The 20,397-nt window shown below is 38.5% G+C and overlaps 1 protein-coding gene across 1 annotated transcript in view; it reads right to left on the bottom strand.

Moving 5' to 3' along the window:
- Positions 1-498: 498 nt before the first annotated feature.
- Positions 499-20,397, bottom strand: part of SLC27A4 (solute carrier family 27 member 4) — a 56,027-nt gene continuing 36,128 nt past the window's right edge. Inside the window, exons 4-13 of the mRNA XM_072431461.1 lie at positions 19,523-19,681; positions 17,746-17,815; positions 17,578-17,669; positions 11,397-11,506; positions 11,087-11,296; positions 10,303-10,429; positions 3,979-4,116; positions 3,121-3,285; positions 2,848-2,994; positions 499-2,162 (exon numbers count right to left, since the gene is read on the bottom strand). Coding sequence (XP_072287562.1) covers positions 2,005-2,162; positions 2,848-2,994; positions 3,121-3,285; positions 3,979-4,116; positions 10,303-10,429; positions 11,087-11,296; positions 11,397-11,506; positions 17,578-17,669; positions 17,746-17,815; positions 19,523-19,681 — 1,376 coding nt within the window. The 3' untranslated portion in view covers positions 499-2,004. The remainder of the gene's footprint in view (positions 2,163-2,847; positions 2,995-3,120; positions 3,286-3,978; positions 4,117-10,302; positions 10,430-11,086; positions 11,297-11,396; positions 11,507-17,577; positions 17,670-17,745; positions 17,816-19,522; positions 19,682-20,397) is intronic.

Genomic DNA, 20,397 nt, shown 5'->3' with positions numbered 1-20,397 from the left:
TTTTCTCCTTTTAGTGAATATATTGTGTTTGTGTACATTACAAATAACTTGTTGCAGTGACAGTCATAACTCCTGTTGAAGATACAAGTTCAATCACTCTAAAAGCAACAAAGGAGAAAGCTCACAGCTTAGCCCATGCTTCGAAAAAGCTTTTGAAAGCTTGCTGTACATAGCACCGGCCAGAGCTGCAGACCATGTCTCTCGTATGCATCGCAGGCTCAGGGCAGTTGGCGGCTTGTGTCCTCAGACACAATCCACCCACTGTCCTGAGCCTGTGATGGGAGAATGGACAGATTCTGGCATCATGACATCACTCTGGGGGAAGTTCGTAAATTTAGTGGTCCGTGACGTCCAAAAGGTTGTTGGCCACTGCTCTAATGCTTTAAGGTGATATACTTTCAAAATGTTTGCTTCATTTTTGGAAATGTTATTTTGCGCAATTTTGATGCATATAGTGCAATTTTTTTAAATTATAAAAATATAGTAAAAACAACAGTCTTCACTAGAATACCCTTTAATTAAGAACAGTCTAATCTACAGCTTGGTTTCTGCTCAGAACATAATGCCACTTGACAGCAATGTAGGGACACATTTTAAGACAGTTAAAGTGGGGCTCCAAACAGGAAACTAAATACACACTTAAAATACATGTGAACTTTTTTTTTTTTTTTTTTTACTGCCTTTATAAACCTTTAACCTAATCATGATTTTCTGGTTTAGCTTTGCTGCTTCTGGTGTCTACGCTCTACCTTAGGCCTGCTCAGTGGACAATGAATTGGCACCTTTACATACAATCAGCGGGCAGGGGGTGACAGATATAGAGCTTAAATAAAAAAAAGTCATCTTACCGGCTGTAGGTTGGCATTTTTTTGAATTGCAAATGTTGCTGAACTACAAATTCCAATATATATTCATTTCAACAAAGTATTTAGCCACTTGACAAGGCTTTTTGTGAAATGTTGTCAGTCAAACTCATCTGAAGCAATGTCAGGTCCAACAGGTTCTGACCACTTGTACTCTTACCACGCCATCCTTGCAGAAACTCCTAACATATAGCACAACAGCATCAGGAAATGTCTATCTGTAATTTGTATCACACCACAGCTATTCTTCATATCTGTCCTGTTATGTAGACTATACATATTAGCCAATGATATGTGCATAAAGTCCTTTCCTGCTCCTCACAGGATTCTCTGCTATAGGCCACAGATTGACACCATATTTGAGTTACTGTGTGTTATTGCCAATAGTTGAAGCAATAGCATGACATTTGGATTGATAATAAAGATGACCAAACAAAAGCTAGCAAAAACAAATAGCATACAGTACTCAAACACAGAGCTCTCCTTTCCCATCAGTTAATAACAAACATATTGCCATTGATTTGATGGTTTGCTGTCTTTTTCACCTGCCATTTGGCACTCCCTGGGATCAGCACCGAAAGACACAATTAACAGATGAAGCACAGTTTTAGCACTGTAGAAGGCAGCACATGGAACACAGTATAGCTGACGTACTTTAGGTCCTCTTGGTTCATTAATGTTTACATTTTAAGCTTTAGGGAAAGCTGAACAAGTGATATATGATATTTAAAACGTGCTACATATTGATACCCTTTTGTGATTTTCAGGATGGAATCAGTATGGCATGGCTCAGTTCCCTCTTTAGGTCACAATCATGAAAGTGGTTTCCTAGTTGTGATTGCCCATATGAATAGAAAGTAGAACTGGTCTCATCCACGTCAAAACATTGAAGTGTTTTCAAAGAGATGACATGATGAAACAAGTTTTGTGAGAACTAAAAAAATTTCACTCTCTCCTGGTGGATTAAAAAATAAATTAGAAAAACAAATTTAAAAATGTCCCTTTTAAACAGTAGGGCACAAACCTAATTTCCCTGACAAGCCACATTTGTTATCCCAGTTTGTATTCCAGCTGTAATACTTTGGTGTGCGATTCAAAGCTTCATTGATGAAGTCAAAGTACCCAGCACAGAGGGGGGAGACTACAGCTTGAACTTTCCAGACTGGATCCTTTGATACACCTCATGGTCCAATGGGATGTATTTGCCTTGTATTGAATCTAAAACGTACAAGGAATCTTTTACCACATTCGGGTCAAAGCTTTCTTTCCTCATCTCAGTCTTTTGGAATTTGTAAGTCCCTGTTTGGATAAAAGCAGAGAGAAAAGTTAGGTTGGTGTATCTACACAATAAGCCCCCTCTAGCTAAGAAGCATGAGGAACATTTAACTCTTTATGATCATTATGATCAAAGGCCATTCATTCTAGACTCAATGCCCAAACCAATTTTAGAAGCTTAAGCATGTGTTGAGCATTTATATTTGACATAAAGTATGGCTAATTGGCCTACTCAAAACAATTTCAAACAGTTTTCTAAGTAAAGCAATATAAAGGCACTATTACACTAGTTTGATTATTAACACACTTTTTTTAATAATGAAAGACTAACAATTGGACAATATTTTGTAACCAGTAATTTTTTTGTAAATTACAGTACTAAATTCCAGGATAAAGGTATTAATCTTCACCAACAAACCTCCAAGGTACAATTGAAAACAATAATTGGTTGTTAGCGATAACAAGACTGGGAATCATGGTGAGTGGTACCCAAATGTTACTAGAGACCTTTGACCATCGGGGGCAACCCAGTTTTACAGCTAGAAGCAGAGAAGAAATTAATAAATCCACAATCAAAACATTGGGGCGGCTGCAGTTAGGCTATAACATGCAGGGTAAGTGATAATATTATGCAGTTAGGGACTTAAATTTAAACCTTTTCAGATAAGCTAACTTTGAGGCAAGTCTCACAGAAGTCTTTCCTTCATACCAGTTTTGTTCACCTCTGGCAACAGTCTGAGAAACACAGGGTGTGCATATCCAGGCAGAGACTTTTTAAGGTCCTGAACAAACTTTTGTAAGTCACATTTATGATCAGGGTCAGCAACAGCTGCCATTCCAGCTCTCCCTTCTGTTCCTAGAAAAAGCAAGGAGTTCAATAAATATTAGAATAGGAAAGGCATTGTATACAGATTTTATTTTGTAAAAACAAAAGGGTTAAATGTAGGTAGGCCATGCTAGCAGAAGATCACCTCAGTCTTACCTGGCACCCCTACTCCATAGACAACAACATCAGCTTGCCCAAGGAGTCTGCTGAGTATTCCTTCCACCTCTGTGGTTGACACATTCTCTCCTTTCCACCGGAATGTATCTCCCGCTCGATCCCGGAAATACATGTAACCGTATTCATCCATGACCAGAACATCACCTATGTCAGAGAAGACAAACCTGGGTTAAAATGTTTGAGTACTAGCTCTGAGAAATATCTGGAGTTCCATTTAATTGCATTAGCAGAATTATAAGCAAATTTAACCTTTGAAAACAATCAAAAACTTAATTTTCCTTTTAAACAAATAAATAAAAAGAGAACATTAAAGTGTATGACTGTAAAAACATGTTCAGCAAATCTCTACAGCACGTGCCTATTTTCACGTTTTGGAACTGCTGCAAGTACAGAAAATACCTAGAGATGGTCAGAAATTAGGTGAGCTCTTAACTTTCTGTTTAAGCTGACAATGGGGTTGATGTTGCACTGAAATCCTTACCAACATTGTCAGCCCTGCCTGAGTCCTCCTATAGTAGATTGGAGAACACCACCATCTTCCTCATCTATATAACAAAACAAAAAAAAAAAGGTGGGGAGGGGGCAGCAAACTAGCAGAACAGGACTAGGATTACTAGAATTTCAATAGAGTACCAGAGTATTGTCAACTCACTGAATTTGGCGGACTGAATAGTATTTTAGTACATTTGGAGAATTTTGAGAAGTCAAAACATTATGAAATATACATATAATACATAGATGTACTGAAATATTTTATTTTCCCAGACATACATGTATATGCCTTGTGGTGGCTCACTGACAATGTTTTATCTTCTCAGATTCCACACTAAATCTTACCGGAAAGATATGCCATGTCACCCTGTTTGAAGACATTTTTTGCTATTTTCTTGTTAGTTGCAGACTCATTCACATAGCCGTCAAATCGTCGCAGCGGGTCTGACTGAATGATACGACCAACCAGCTGACCAGGCTCTCCTATGCAAGAGAAAGATGGATATGTTGGTAAAGTCTAATTTTCAGTCAATCACAGTAGAAAGACATCTTATAAAACACTGTCAACTTTTGATACATCCATTGACAATACCAGCAATTATGAAACATTCATAATTTTTGTCTATGTTGTTGCTAACTGAAATACAAAAGTAATTTTTAATACTTTAGATATTAAAAGTGGACCTTGAACATCTGGTTCTGGCACCTCATGGGAAGCCAGGAGTAGCAGAGACTTTCCTGTACCCCAACAGAAACAGCTGACAGAATCCAAGATGACGTCTGGAATTAAATACTCACAAGCGGGTAGGCAATCTCCCCTTCCCTCAGATGAGGAGACCTGTACTGCAGGACTGGACTGCTCAAAATTAGCAGATGCAGTGGCGGATATATTAACCCCTACATTGCAAGACAATTGATGAAGCAATTGGGAAGGGAATACAATCATTAAGGCAGGAGTGAAAGGCACAGTCATCCAGAATTACTACAAAATCCCACATCTCATCACTGGAGGATAAGCTACATTCTACCACTTCAAAATTACCGTAGTAAAGCTGGAATCTGATCAACCTGTTAAAAATTGTTTTATATGTCTTATGTGCATACCCATTATGTGTTAGTGCAGTGTAGGCGAACAAGTGGTAATACCTGTTCCTGGAGTTACAAACCAAAAACGGAAATGAAACCGAATGAGTTTTTAATCCCTAAAGTGATGGGAAGAACACAGACCCTGATTAATATGAGGACCTTCAATAACTCGCCTATTATTATTAGAGCCGATACAGTAATGTGTTTAGAAAGCTGTCAGTGGGACAGGAGATTGGAGCCAATTATGGATGTACAATGTCAATAAAAACTGTTTCTTAGAATATTAAGGGCCTAAGATCACCCCACAAAAGAATGGCTGTATTGAGACAGTTAAAGAGACTGAAAACTGATATAGCACTGTTACAAGAAACCCATTTAGATACATCAGATTTCTTTAGGATGCCAAAAATGTGGGTGGGAGAAGTATATGGGTCACCAGCCGTTACTAGAAAAGCTGGGGTAATGATTAATGGGTAATGAAGTAAGACAGTGGTCTATACTGCGGATCTGGAGGGAAGGTTGCTTAAATCCAAATTCCCCAACTGTCAATTTTTTCCAAACCTTGACTAGATACATGTCGCAGGATGATAATATTTATCAGATATTAGGGGAGATTTCAATACGGTCATGAATCATTCAGAAGACAGGAAATCAGGAGAGGGTGAATTTTTATTGAATCCAACTTTATGCACCCACCAAAAAAAGTGACGACCCACTTAACTGATTTTGTAGAATCAATGCATCTTCACGATGTATGGAGGGAACGTTACCCAATTGAGTTCTATGGTCGATTCCCCATAGATAGGGACTTTGGTAACCTCAGATCATGCCCCAATATTGTTAAGTGTGTTAAATAATCTCCCAAGGGGTGAAGCATGTATTTGGAGATTCCCATCCCACTTGCACCAAGACCCAGAAATGTGGATGGTAGTACATCCAGCCTGGACAGAAAACTCACAATAAAGGGTATCAAAATGATCCCATACTGTACTGGGAAGCGGGAAATGCTTATCTTAGGGGGACAATATTGGCTTTCATGGCTAAACGTAAAAAAAACAAGATAATTATTTCCAGACTTTAAAAGTTTTGAGAACAGCACAACAAGAACTAAATGCCAACCTCTCAATATCGGCTAAAAATAAATGGAATGAGGCAAAAAAAGATTTTGATGGGTGGTTAGACAAGTTCGAACAATATAAATGAAAACATGTGGCAGTTAAAATTTCATAGATTTGGTAACAAGACGGGGAAAATGCTGGCGAATGTGTTTACCTTGCAAATTTACAAATTACAAGCGTGTGTACTCAACATCGTTAAGCGTACCACCCCTGAGGAAGCTCAAGCCGGGCAAAACGCGACGGGTATAAGGCTACGTATGAACACTCCTACAACTCATGTTCTTTGCACATATCAGTTTGCTCAATGCTACAACTCATGTTCTTTGCACATATCAGTTTGCTCAATGCTACATGTTATTGATGAAAAATGACAACTACCAAGTAGGTGATCCCTGTCCAGCAAAACAGGTACTTAGCTTTAAGGAATAAGGTAGTACCAAGTAACACTGTCTACGCAAGCAAATATTGTTTGACCTACAATATGTAAAAATTATGTTTAATACAAAATAGCTTTTGCCCTGCCTGTCGATTGTATTTGTGTATATATACCATATTTCAAGGTTGTCAAACTTCCCGCTTAAGGGAATACATGCTTTATGAACACACTTTTCCACAAATTGTCCCTTAAAAAACCCATTCTATTGAACTTTCCAAACCAATACACAATGCTGAATCATCTCCTTGCATCTATGTCACATCCCCACATACTGCTCTATAAACTCATTCACAATGCTGAACCAGTTTCCCACACAAATCTCATCTTCAAAACACTGCTCTCTGATTTATAACATATTAACAAAATTAAGGTCACATCCCCAGACACTGCTTTCTTATTATGCATACTAATATTACATCCCTATACACTGAACTCCAGTTACCAACTAGTAAACACTAATGGCACATCCCCCTAAAACAGTCCAAACAAGTTCCATCTCCACACACTGCTGTCATATATACAACCACTGTTTTCTGATCCTTCACATTGAGGTCACATCACAAGACAGTGCTCAGTTATTCCCTACACTCAAAGTTCTCTACCCAGCCCCCCTTTGGTGGGCGGGCCGCCCAGCTGCCGTGCTCCCTCCGCCCGGCTCTCATCCGCAACTCTAATCCAGCTGCTGATAGGTACGGGCGGGAAGAGAAAAGCACAGTTAGGATGAAATGGGGATAGTTGTGTAGAGTCTTCTTTTGAAAAAAAAAAAAAAAACACGTGTGTAACTGCATGGTATATTCTGCAGTCTTACAACTCTCTGTGTATAAACCTTCATATCTCCTAAACCAAATTTTGTAATAAATTGAAATTTTCAGGGTGCACAGGGAACACTTATAGTTAACAGTAAAAAAATTAAGCACCCCAGCTTTTAAAACTTTCAAGATATGGGGATCACAATTGTAGAAACTTGTGAAAATACAGCATTGGGGTTGCTGTTTCAAAAGCAACTGTGCCTAGGAGTCTTTAATTGAAAATGCAAACTAGGGACCCCTGAGGTCACTTACATAGAAAGAACCATTGGGATGGGGGGGGGGAGTGGCTAAAATTGATACCTACATGTGACAAATCTAAAAACTGTCATATGTTACTTTTTGCTTCTCTTTGAATCCCAATTTCCCTAGAAGGGTGGGGTGTACAAAACCTAAAATGTAGTGGGAGGACACCTTTGGCTAACCCCCCCCCAACTAAAATTGAAATACTATGGCAAACACACTGCCCTGTTACACATTACTGCGCACTTCTAATAGCTGAACCCCAATTTCTCTGGAATAGGGAGGTGTTGGAAACTGAAAATGTGTGGGGATTGTCTGGGGCTAACACCCCCAAAATTTATTCACTATGGCATTATTAGAACATAAATTACTATTATACCTCATAAATAACCATCTAAACGAAATCAGGGTTCAGGTACTGGTGGGGTACAGTAATGTGTAAGGCATGTGGGCAGAGGTTTTTTTTATGTTGTAATGATGCCATGGTGATAAAAATTTAGGGGGTGTTAGCCACAAGTGTCCCCACTTGCACCTAAATGTTTGTTTACCTGCACCTCTCTGTCTTAGAGAAATTAGGGTTCAAGGTAGGGAAGCAGACAGTTTGATGGGCAGAGGTTTTTTATATTTTAGGTGAGTTTATACAGCTGTTCCCCACTTGCACCTACATTTTCAGTTTTCTGCTCCTCCCCTCTTCAGATAAATTGGGGTTCAAAAAACAGAAGCAGAAAGGTTAGCATTAGTATTAAAATTATAGTTTTGTGAAAGGTTGGTAAAACATTTAGGGGCCCCACCCCAAAGCTCCTTGCTATGTAAGTGGTCCCAGTGGTTCTTAATTTGCATTTTACATTTTGGGCTGTTAGGTGCACTCTGCTTCTTATAAAACAGCAACCCAAATGGTCAATTTCCACAAGTTTTTAAACTGGTGATCCCCATATCTTGAAAATCTTTAAAGAAATTTTGGTTATTAGCTATGAGATTTCCCTGTGTACCCTAAAATTCTCAAGTAATTACAACCAACAATTTAGGAGATCTGAAAGACTGAACACGGTGAATTGTAATGCTGAAGAATATGACAAGCAGACATTACACACACACACAGCTATCACACTGCGGGTGGATAAATTTATCATTTTATTTAATTTCATTTAGGGACATCTGAAGTTAGGCTGAATTCACATTGGCAGTAAGGTTGCATTTGCTGCGTTTACCCCTCACTTTCCTCTCACCAGAAACCACTGATGCTCGAAAAACTGCTAGGCTTGAAAAAGCCCAGCAGTCACCATCTGTTACCAAACTCAGGTGTCTAGCAGTTGCCAAGTAGTCACTCAGTCACTTTTTTACTGCTAATGTGAACTACGCCTAGCTTGTTACACCACCATTAAACATTAGGGAGTTGAAAAATACACCGCACACAAATTTTTGAAAAAAGAAATGGAAAATGTGCATACTTTGATACAAATTGCATTTGAAGTTTTGAATGTAGGACAAAAACAAAGGAAAATACAATGGCATAACTATCAAACTTCAATATCAATTTACAAGTGATGAATCACTAATATCAGCAAGATTAACATATAAATCACTTAGTGGTGATAAGTACTTCTCCCAATTTTTCCAGTTGTCATAGAATTTATTATAAGCAAATCTGCTATATGCCAACATTTGTTCATAATGATAAATTGAATGAATTTTCTGTAGTAGTTCTGACAATTTTGTTGAAAAAGAGTGGTTCCATATATTAACTATGGACATTTGTGCTGCAATAAGTATGTGGTTTACTATGACTTAGAGCTGTGGACCCTCAAGCAAAAGCAACCATCCGCTTCCAGACACTCCCGCCCCGCCCCCCCCACTAAAAGAAAAAATTAGACATTTTAACAAGCCAGGCATTAGAAAGTTGGAACAAGATATAGGGGGTAGGTAGAACACTGACATTATAATAGGGGTTACTGGATACCTGTGGCATAAATAACGGGGAGAGCTAAATTTGCTGTGTCTAGCCCAGCCCATTTTTTAAACAACCCAACTACAGCTTCCTTCCACCCAGCTGAGAAAATTTCTGGGGAGAACACTGCCTACACCTATATAACATCCCCAATCACTGCTAAACTAGTTACCCACACTATTTTCACATCCTCAAATACTGCTCTTATATCACATCCCCAAAACTCTGCATTCTAAATCCACAAACTGATGGTAAATCCCAAATAATGCTCTCTAAAATCCCTCTTACGTATGCATGTCACATCCCCAAAAACTGCTGAACTATCTCTCCACACCAATGTCACTTCCCCAAATACTGCTCTTTTATCCCTTTCACCGATTTCACAAACCAAAGCTCTGCTCTCTTATCCCCTATACTGTCTTCACATTCACCAACCCAAGCTTTATTGTCCTCCACACTGATGTTGCATCCCCATGCAGTTCTCTCCAACCTCTACATGGATGTCACTCTCATGGATCTTCCAAAACATTGCTTTCTGATCGCCCCACACTGATCACTTATATTCTTCACTCTAAACCTGCAAGCACTACAAGAGCATTTCCAGATTAAGAGCTATAATGCCAGAGCCTTCTGTCAGTTCAGATACAGATAGAGATCCCTGTACTTAATATCCTATCCTTACAAACATACCACCATAGTAAATATAGCAGCATGCTATAAATTCCTTCTGTGATGACACTATGTTATGATAGCACTGAAGCTATTTAATGCAAAAAATCTTGTGATGGCACAAGTAGAGGGAAAATACTATCAAATAAAAATATTTGTAATAACTGAATTGAAATCACAAATGTAGCAGGCTATAAAATATGTTGTTGAGTGAGCAGAACACATTTACACATATTTGGTATTTACATACAATTTAATTTGGTATTTACAATACAATTTACTCATTAAACTGTATATTTATCGTTTTGCCTGCAGGTCTCCTTTATTGTTACAGACAAGAACCCCATTGTATCACACTGAACTTACCTGGCTGGCAGGGTATGCAGAGACCATCAGGATTGCGGATTAGCTCCATTGTGTCTTCATTTACCTTCACTAGCCGAATCGGGTAAACAAAGGGCAGGATGCGACTGTTAAATCCACAGGATCCCACCTAAAAACACAACCATACCATTACATATTAATTAATAAAAGTGAACTAAGTAGCTTCACTAATCACATAATATGAGCAGGAATTCCTTTGGTGCTGTGCTTGAAATTATACTTTAAGACAAAATGTCTCTTGCCCAAAATCTGTCTACCTGTCAGATTTCTTTTCTGTCTCTTTTAGGAGAAAAGAGAGATTCTAATATTTCTATATGTGTACATGTGCTGAAGTTACAGTATCTCATCCTGGACAATGATGAGCCTGAGGACTCCAAACCAGGGAGAAGACCAGGATGAATGTGAAAGCAAAGGGAGTGATGACATTGCACTGCTGGGGAGATTTGCTTCAGCAGGTAAGTCTGGCATAACAATACACTGGGTATATTTGCACATAACAGAAAACACTTCTAGAAGCCTATTTTTAATTATTAAGGATAGCTGTTTAATTCTGCCAAAAGGCAATAGTCACTGTACATCGTTGAAAGGTATCTGTGTAGAGTACCTATGACAGCTAGCAGTTCATGAAAAGATGAAGCAGGATGTCAAATATAACTGAGAAAATGTGGAATGGACAGAAAAAACATTATAGGTAAACAATTTTAATCTTGGCTAATAGAATCCTATTGCCACAACAACAAAATGTCAACACACATAACACACTCACATTGTTGTCAAAGTTGCCCAAGCTGCAGTTACACTCAGTGGCTCCATAAAACTCTGCAATCTGAGGGATCCTGAACCGTGTCATAAACTCTTTCCAAATGGCGGGACGGAGTCCATTGCCCAATGCCATGCGCACATGGTGCTGGGCTTCTGCATCTCGCACTGGCTGGTTCAGAAGATACCTACAAATCTCTCCAATATACTGGACAATCTGAAGGGATAAAAATAGAACACTTTAGCATATAACAAAAAAACAAATATAGCAGACCATTTCTATTGGCCTGTGCTATAGTTTAAAAAAGTTTTCTTACAGTGCAGTTGTATTTAATGCAGTCATCCCAAAATCGTGATGCTGAGAATTTCTTCTTGATAACAACTGTCAGTCCAAGGACTATACACTGACCCAGTCCAACAATGTTCCCTGATAAAAACAAAAAAAATTATATCTATTTAAACATTTCTTCAACTCACTTTTGTAAACCCATGCTGTCAAGGACCCACTTCATAGTAGAACATAATCAGGCAGCCTTGGCTTCCAGTACTCAAGGATTGAGTAGTATTAGTTAACTAATTAATTAATAGAGTAGGTATGTAGTGATCAGTACATGTAAAAAATAGATAAAAGATAATAACTCACTTTAAATGGACCAAGTATTGATTGATGAAATGGTAGCTGAAAGGAGGAAAATATTCATCCAGATCGGTGCACAGGATATAGCAGAAAGTATGTAGATTGCTATTGTTGTCAATAGTATAGTCCTGGTAACCTTTATAGGAATAAAGGCATATGAAAGAGTGTATCTAAATCAATGGGACAGAATATATTAGAATATGGAGAATATTATTACCATATAGCCGTGGTGGCGAACATATGGCACGTGTGCCAGAGGGGGCACTCAGAGGCCTCTCTGTGGGCACATGCTCCCCATCTCACTGGCCTCCCATTGGCTGTGCTATTGTTACTCTGTCAACCCTGCTGTCTGCTGAATTTCCCTTCTCTGGAGTCATCAGTTAACATTCAGAATACCAGGCTGTGGGGAGGAGAGGCAACTCCTGTGTATTGAAGCTGATCTGTCTTCATCCAGTATTGAAGGGGTGAAAGTACAGAGGGGAGAGGGAGGGGTAGTCAGACATGAGGGGGGATCTTGTTTTGCCCTGTCCTAGTTTAAGGAAATACAGTATGCCCAGAGACAAGAGTACCAGTCTGCTCTACCCAGTGAGAACTGGGTGAATACAAAGCTTGTGGTAGAAGGTAAGTGTCTGTTGAATGGAATGGGAACCCTGTAATTGTGTGTTGCTGTCCAGTGCTTTAAAAAAAAATGCAATGCATTGCTATGCAATTGGCATGCGTTTAGTAAAACTCCCTGCATTCCTGTAATGGGAGATATAAATAATATTTATTATTAACATTATTAATATTTTTGCTGACTGCACCCTACTGTTAATCATTTTTTGTCTTAACCCCCCCTAGCGGTCTAATTCTGCCCAAATTTCCATGCAAAAAGCAATACAAATTTTTTTTGCATGGAAATGTATTTTACATTGTAGGCTATAATTCTTAGGCATAACTCCCCAAAATATGTCCAATAGTTAATAAATTTAATAATAAACTTCTGTTAAAAATGTAATATAATGGTACAGTAGCATATATAAAATATATATAAATATATTATATTATATGAAGATTTCTTTGTATTGGATGCAATACAGCTATTTTGTATTGAATCCAATACAAAATGACTTGAATTTCCCGCCACTCCACCCGCATGAACCAGCACCGACGTCATGGGAAACTCCGTAGATCTCGGCTCTTCACTTCGCGACTTGAGATTGGATGGAGAAGACGTGTCCCCAGGACCTGCAGGGACCAGAAGGACGACAACGAAGGAAGGCAAGTGGGGTTTTTCTTAGCTTAAATCTACCCCGAGTCACACTGGGGATTACCGCTAGGGGGGTTAATGACAATGTCTTACTGAAATAAATTAAGGTGGTAAATCTGCACTGTTGTTATGGCATCTAGCCTAGATGCCTTTAAGAGGAGATTGGACACATTTCTGGAGAAAAAGTTAATCACGGGTTACTAGCCCTGATGGGTATGTCCTACCTTTTTATTATAGATGTGGGCCACTGTGAGATACAGGGGCTGGCCTAGATAGGCCATTGGCCTGATCCAGCTGGTTCTTCCTATGCTCCTATAACTGAGGTTATCAGTCTTATCAGGTTGGTGCCCATTGCTGGTGTTGGTTTATGGATTGGTTCTGTTATAGGGAGCGATTGCTGTACATTGCATGAATGACATCCACACTTATTGACATCTGTTCTGTGCGTCCAAAACATGAAAGGTTACAATGTCATTGCATAGCGGCAGGTTACATTTACCTGACATCACATGACCCGTGTAATGCTCGGTGTGCTGGGATAGGTTGGTGTGCAGGGTTCAGCTCTCCATGGCCTATGTGTGTCCTATATCGGAGGACAGGACAGACAAGGCACTCATTGTACTGGGATTGTCAGGGGGAACTTTGTAGTGGCTGCTGTCCATAGGAACCAACCTGGGCTCCAGCTAATGGGAAAATAAGAGCTTGTTTGGATGATAGAAGTTTGCACGCCTCTTGTGTATGGGAAATGTGTGCTTCACCTCCACTTCATCTTACTAATGCAGATTCCCTAAAAAGCAGGTCCAACACATGTACAGTGGAGGTGAACCAAATGTAGGAAATGCACTAAGATGCCTTTTTCAGAGCAGGCCAAAAGCTGGTGGTCAGTGAACATTGCCCCCCTGCGCTGGTGGTCAGCAAATTCAAAAGGTACCTAAGCTGAGAATCACTGCCGTAGATTGTTGATTTAGGGATTATTAGTTTCTTTAGTATTAGCTATTTTAGGTAAAGGGAAATAATAGATGTTAATGTATAGGTTGTTTTTCCTAAACTAAAACCTCAGTATTCAGGTAAATTGCCGTGTTGGCACTTTGCGATAAACAAGTGGGTTTTAGGTTGCAGTTTGGGAACTCGGTCTCTAAAAGGTTCACCATCACTGCCATATGGACACTTACTTCTAAAGTGTTCGTGAGGAGAAAAGATGTTTAAAGCTGCCGAGGCTAAATAATTGGTATTTCCTAGGTGCAAGACTTGGTAGTAATAGGGAAAGATCCCAAGTATTGTTGGGTCCAGGAATATAAATATATATGTGTATATAAATGGTATTGTAAGTTATAAATAAACAATATTAGTTTGTGGATAAAAGCAAATACTTTTACTTCCATAGGCAAAGAAAGGGAGGAGGGGAGGGAGTAAAATGGTTGATTCAAGGAGGGATACCAATTTGATTTCTGTCAAGGATGGTGTTTAATTCATTTTAGACCTAATAAGTAATGTAAAAAGGGAAAACAGTTTTTTAAAAAGTTGGGTAAATATTTACTATAATGTTAAAGGTATTATTTAGGGATATATCATACAGGAAGTTACTTTTTTTTTTTTAATACATTTTTTATTAAGTTTACAAAGAAAGTAACAGGAACAATACAGTACATTCCAAAATGGTGATTCAACAAAAACAAAAAGTGTACCAGTCAAATGAGGTAGGGCAAATACGGCTCCAACAGTTGCACTAAATGAAAATTGCCCGTCAGTGGAATGTACAAAACTGAAAAAAAAGGAGGAAAAGAGATTTAAGAAGTGGAGGGAATGGAGAAAGTCCATAAGAGGGTACATTTAGGGGAAGGGAAATTAAGCGGGTCAACCCATATCATAAAAACTATATGCCTTGTAACCTATAAATGGCATAGTCAATATAACTTCCTTAAAGCGTCAGGGATGTAGGATCCCAGCCCACCGGCATATATTTGATCCAAGGTGACCATACTCTCTGGAAACATGGAACAGTGTCAGTGAGAATAGCCCTCAGTTTTTAATTCACCAAAAACCATGACATCTTATGTTTGATTTGCGCTATAATAGGGGTGGCGGATCACCAGTTTCTCGCTATTGCCATTTTAGCAGCTGTGAATAAGTGCGTCAGCAAACGAAACTGTGTTGAGGTACTCATTGCAGGTTGTAAATTAAGGAGGGCTTCCGCAGGGTGTTTGGGGAAGGCCCTTCTAGTCACAGTAAAAGCTATTTGGTATACCGGCGTCCAGAATCTTCACAGCTTGGGACACCCCCAGCAAATATGGTACAGGGTGACCGGCGAGTCGCTGCCACGGAAACACCTATGACTGGTCAGGTTTTATTTTCGCCAGTATCATCAGGACCATGTACCATCTCAACAATAGCTTATAATTCACTTCTACAGCGAATGCATTGATGCTGCAGTGTGCCGTGGTATCTCATATCTGTTCCCACTCCTCCTGCCCCAGGGACACAGCCAGATTCAGCCCCCCCTTCTAACGTGGCACATAGGGTAGTGACGCTGAGATATAAGCCATCACTAATAAATGATAGAGGAGTGAAACCATTCCTTTTGCTAAAGGATTTTGAGCACAAATTCATTTGAAGGGAGATAGGGAGCACCCTGGGGTTGAGTGTCTTAGTTTAGTACTTATAAAGTTGGCAATTTGCAGCAGGTGGAAGGACTCTGGGACCTGGTGTTTTTCTTGGAGCGCAGTAGCATGAAATCGCCTTTTGGGCTGAGAAATTGGAATGTTTTGTATTAGTTATGTTCTGTAGAAACAATGGATTGCCAACAATATGGACATTGGGGAGTCCCCGGTTTCCAGTCTTCCCTATCGTAGGAACTTACGTTTGTGGTTATCAAAGATAGGATCTCCTGCAGGGGCTGTCCCGCAGGTCTCCCTCTTTTTATGGTACTTTGCCAGCGTCATGATGTGGCGCATGTGCGCGTGTTCCTCATCACTAGGCAGGTGAGAGAGAGAGAGAATTGAATGTTTGTGAAGGGTGGTACTAAGGGGGGGGGAAGACTGTAAGATATGTTATGAATGGTGGGAATATAAGCTGAAAGTGGACATAAGGGAGTACTTTAGTATGATGAATTATATGAGAATGTTGAGAGAGTGTATGTGATGTTATACTGGCTGGAGTGTGTTGGAGGAAGAAGCTCTATTGCCCGATTCACCGCCTATGGGAGGAGCGGGGCAGGATTCATACCCTTCCCCGTCCTCCCATTCAGTTCAGTACCCCCTTAATACAACTATTGGCTATGAGCCGAGATAGGGCGGCTATAGACTTCATATTAACTACTGCGCATGTGCAACACCCGCACATGTGCAACACAGCTGTCAAGACCCTGGCAAGTGCCATAACAAGCAGGAGACATGCAGAACAGCTCCTGCAGGAGATCCTATTTCTGATAACTACAACAGTAAGTTCCTATATGATATACCCTAAAAAGAATACCTTTACCATTATTGTAAATATTTACACAACTTTTTTTTACAAACCCTTTTTAAATTACTTCTTAGGTCTAAAAGAAATTAAACACCATCCGTGACAGAAATCAAATTGGTATCCCTCCTTGAATCAACCCTTTTCTTCCCTTAAACCCCCTCCCCTCTTTTCTCTATCTTTACCTATGGAAGTAAAAGTGAGTATTTACTTTTATCCACAAACTATTCCTGTTTATTTATTTTGAAAACTTACAATACCTTTCTAAGTCTCTATATGATATTAATATTCTCCATATTGTATTGACTTCTATCCCATTTAGATACACTCTTTCATGTACCTTTATTCAAATCAAGGTCACTAGGACTATACCATTGACTACTATAGCACACTACATATTTTCTGCTATATCCTGTGCACCAATCTGAATGAATATTTTCATCCTTTTAGCTACCATTTCATTAATCAATACTATTTAAAGTGAATTATTATCTTTTATCTATTATATACATGTACTGATCCCTACATACCTTATGCAGATATGGAAAGAGATTTTACAACTGTTTAACTATTTTTTTCATTGATTACTTGTTTAATAATTTTAAACATACTGTTATACTATAGTAGATGTTTTTGATTTGTGAACGATATAAATGTATGCAAATTAGATTGTAAATATTTTCTTTTTTATGCTCCGTTATTCAGTATAAGTCTTTCTGAATCCCCTGAGGAAGCCAAACAGCGAAATATGTCAGGAAGAGACTTACCTATGTTTATGCAATTAACTGAGATAATAATATGTGCTTATAAATAACAAAGTGAGCTATGAATGGACTGAAAAATTTACGGTGTTAAAATTTAATGATTTCTATACTACTTTTGTTGCCATAAAGAGCCATTCTGTTCTTCTTGAATTTATATGTTTTCTACACATAAGACTTGGCAACAGTTACTAACTTAGAATATAAAATTGGAACACTTCTTGGGATCTCATTCTATTCTCTAGAATATCCATATACCAAGAATGAAACTGAAAAAACAGGCATTCTGCTATGTAACCACACATGGTGGGCTTGTATACATCCTTAAGAATAATAATCAAAATGAAGGCACAACTAACAGCCTGAAAGGCATGGTCACATGGGAAGGTTACCTGCAGAGTGGTAGAGGGGTAGGCAGTCATAAATCACATCATCAGATTGCATACCAAACCCATAATGCACCAAGGCAGCCATGCGGAAATATCTGAAAACAAAGGCATGTTACTGTTTGGACTTTAGGCCTTAATGGCTGAGCGAAGTGATAAAAAACATATCTTTACCTGCTATGCACTACTATTGCAGCTTTGGGGAGTCCAGTTGTTCCAGAAGTGTAGATATAAAATAATTTATCTATAAAAGGCAAAAAAATGTTTTAGTTGACAGTATCAATGGTTTAATTCTGAATTCTATCATTAATCAGGTAAAAATCCAAGAGGACACAAATATTTACCAAAAGCATACATCATGTTTACAGAAGTAAAGAAGGATCATTTTATTCCTATGCATTAGTGTCAGTATCAAAATAGTTCATTACCTGAATTATACATTTTTAGAAGCATTATAAAAGGGGAACTTTGATTTGTAGCCCTATAGGTGAAAAAATAAGGTCTTGTTCCCAGATACCATGACCCTGAGAACACAACAGAGGCTAGGAAGGCTTTAAAAATCTTTTATTCGTCTAACCCTGTAAAAGAATGTTACTTGGTATATGTGCCAATATACTGGTGGGATTTGTTCTGGTGGCCCTAGCAAACTGATTTTAGCTTTATTAAAATGTATGTAAAGGGCAATATTTAAGTTCTGGATAAAGTGGGTAAAGAGAAGACCTTCTGTTAGATTTTTATTGCCGTCTGTGTCCTTTTTTGCCCTGATAATCTTCGTTACAAAGACAGAAAGTAAAAAGCACTTCCAGTGTCCCTGGCTTCAGGTGTCTCACTGGAGAGAGACACACACACACACTTTTTGAATTATTTGGGAAAGGGAAGGTGGCTTTTCTTTTTTTAAGGCCCTTTAAGGTGCAAGTAGGGATGCAAATAACTTGCACTGCAGGAAGCTACAGTATCCTAAAATCAGAAGTTTTTTTTTTTATATTAAAACAGTATTAAATGTCCTAAGGAATCCCAAGACATATATTAAAATTATTCAGGTAGGACATAAGAGGATGCTGCTAAATTTGACCTGTGCCTCAGATCACAGATGGGTTAATCTTTGCTTTACCCCCTTAGTACAAGATATGAAAAGTTACTTCACTTTTATGTAACTGTCTTTTTATCTTTACTATCTGGTGTGTGTATGGTGAGCTAACATCTTTCTACAACCTATGTGTACATGGCCTCATTATTTATATCACCGCTATATGATACCTCTGTTGCTTCTGCTCATGAGATTTGGGGAATGGAAACACCATTTAAAGCAGTTGTGTTAATCCTTTCAAAACAATTAGATGCATTTTTTAAATTCAAATCAGAAAAAAGGTACATAAATTCGTCTTTATATCACCAAATCCTGTCATCCCTGAAGTGGATGAAGTGATGGTGCGGATGGGAACAGTACAGGACAATTTTACTGAAAATGTAAGCAATGCAAATGCATTTTAAACTTACAAAGTCAGCAAACCTACATTTAGGTTGAGGAAAAAATAAAGAAAAAAAAAGGTGGTCTGCTAGAAGATGCTATAAATACAGCTTTCCTGTAGAAATACATTACACTGACATATGTATACTAAAAAAAAGGACCTGGTTGGGACGTTTTTTAAAGAAAAGCTCTAGCTTTGCAGATGTTTTCCCATGAATTAGGCTATACATAACCAGATGAATCTTGACTGAGATGAACATCTTTGTTGATCTTTGGGTGAAAATATGACAAGTATACAGTGGTCCCCCAATGTTGTTGATAAATTCGACATGGCAGATTGAAGGACCAATCAAGAACGACTGATGAATAAATATATAATTACTAATAATTACCATATAATTACTAATATAATTACTAATTAAAATAACTAATAATACTAAAAAAAAAAAGTGTGCATTTTCCAGTGTCATAATTGACCAGTACCTGTGAATCCCCTCCCAGGATCTTTGGGAGGAAGGCGGGAAGCACTCTGCAGTAACGGAGACAGGAATTCTGTTCCAGGGGGAATTGTTAAGGGGTCACAGTCGCTCAAGCAATAGAGGCGAATGTATTTTCCCATCATAGAGTACACATCATTCATGGCTGAGAGCACAAAAAGGACAAAAAAGAATTACCTTTTTTCATCAGACACAACGTTATGCTTAACAACATTATGACACAAATGGCCAACAGCATGTTCTTCCATAATACATTATCTCCTCCAAAAAAGATAAATCTATTTTGAACTGAAGGTACCAGGGTACATACAAGGCCAGTAACCACGGAACAATCTCCATCAGCCCCCACTACAGTCAGAGTAGGTTTACTCTATTTAGTGGATTGGTTTTGGTCAGTGTGAAGAAAAGCACCTAATGCTGCAGAATCTAAAGGCATCTTCCTAAATTGGGTTTGGCCCTTCCAAGTGAAATACTATGAAATGCAGAATTTTTGCAAAAAGATGTACTTGTAAATGAGTGGCCCAGCCAACATAAGTGCATTTTCTTTGCTAGATAATAGTCTCTGCAAACAAGCACCAACTGCAATGGTATATGTTGCTAATAATTTCTCCAATAATTTTCCCACAATTTATAGGAGCAGCCTCCCCGCAACCTCAGACCCCTGGTGGCTTGTTGCGGACACACTGTTCTTCCCACTTATCACCAAAGTAAAGATAAGTCTAATTTAGATAAGATGCTCTATTTGATATATCTATTTAAAGGATGCTCTATTTGATACGGACATATAATCTTTGTGTTTAAGCTAATATTTATTTACAACCCACCACTAAAACTAATTATTTTAGTTCCCCTTAAGCTACG

This window comes from Pyxicephalus adspersus, chromosome Z (assembly GCF_032062135.1).
Source record: "Pyxicephalus adspersus chromosome Z, UCB_Pads_2.0, whole genome shotgun sequence".
Lineage (NCBI taxonomy): Eukaryota > Metazoa > Chordata > Amphibia > Anura > Pyxicephalidae > Pyxicephalus > Pyxicephalus adspersus.
Note: the sequence above shows the minus strand (reverse complement) of the source record. Positions and strands in the feature narration are given on the sequence as shown.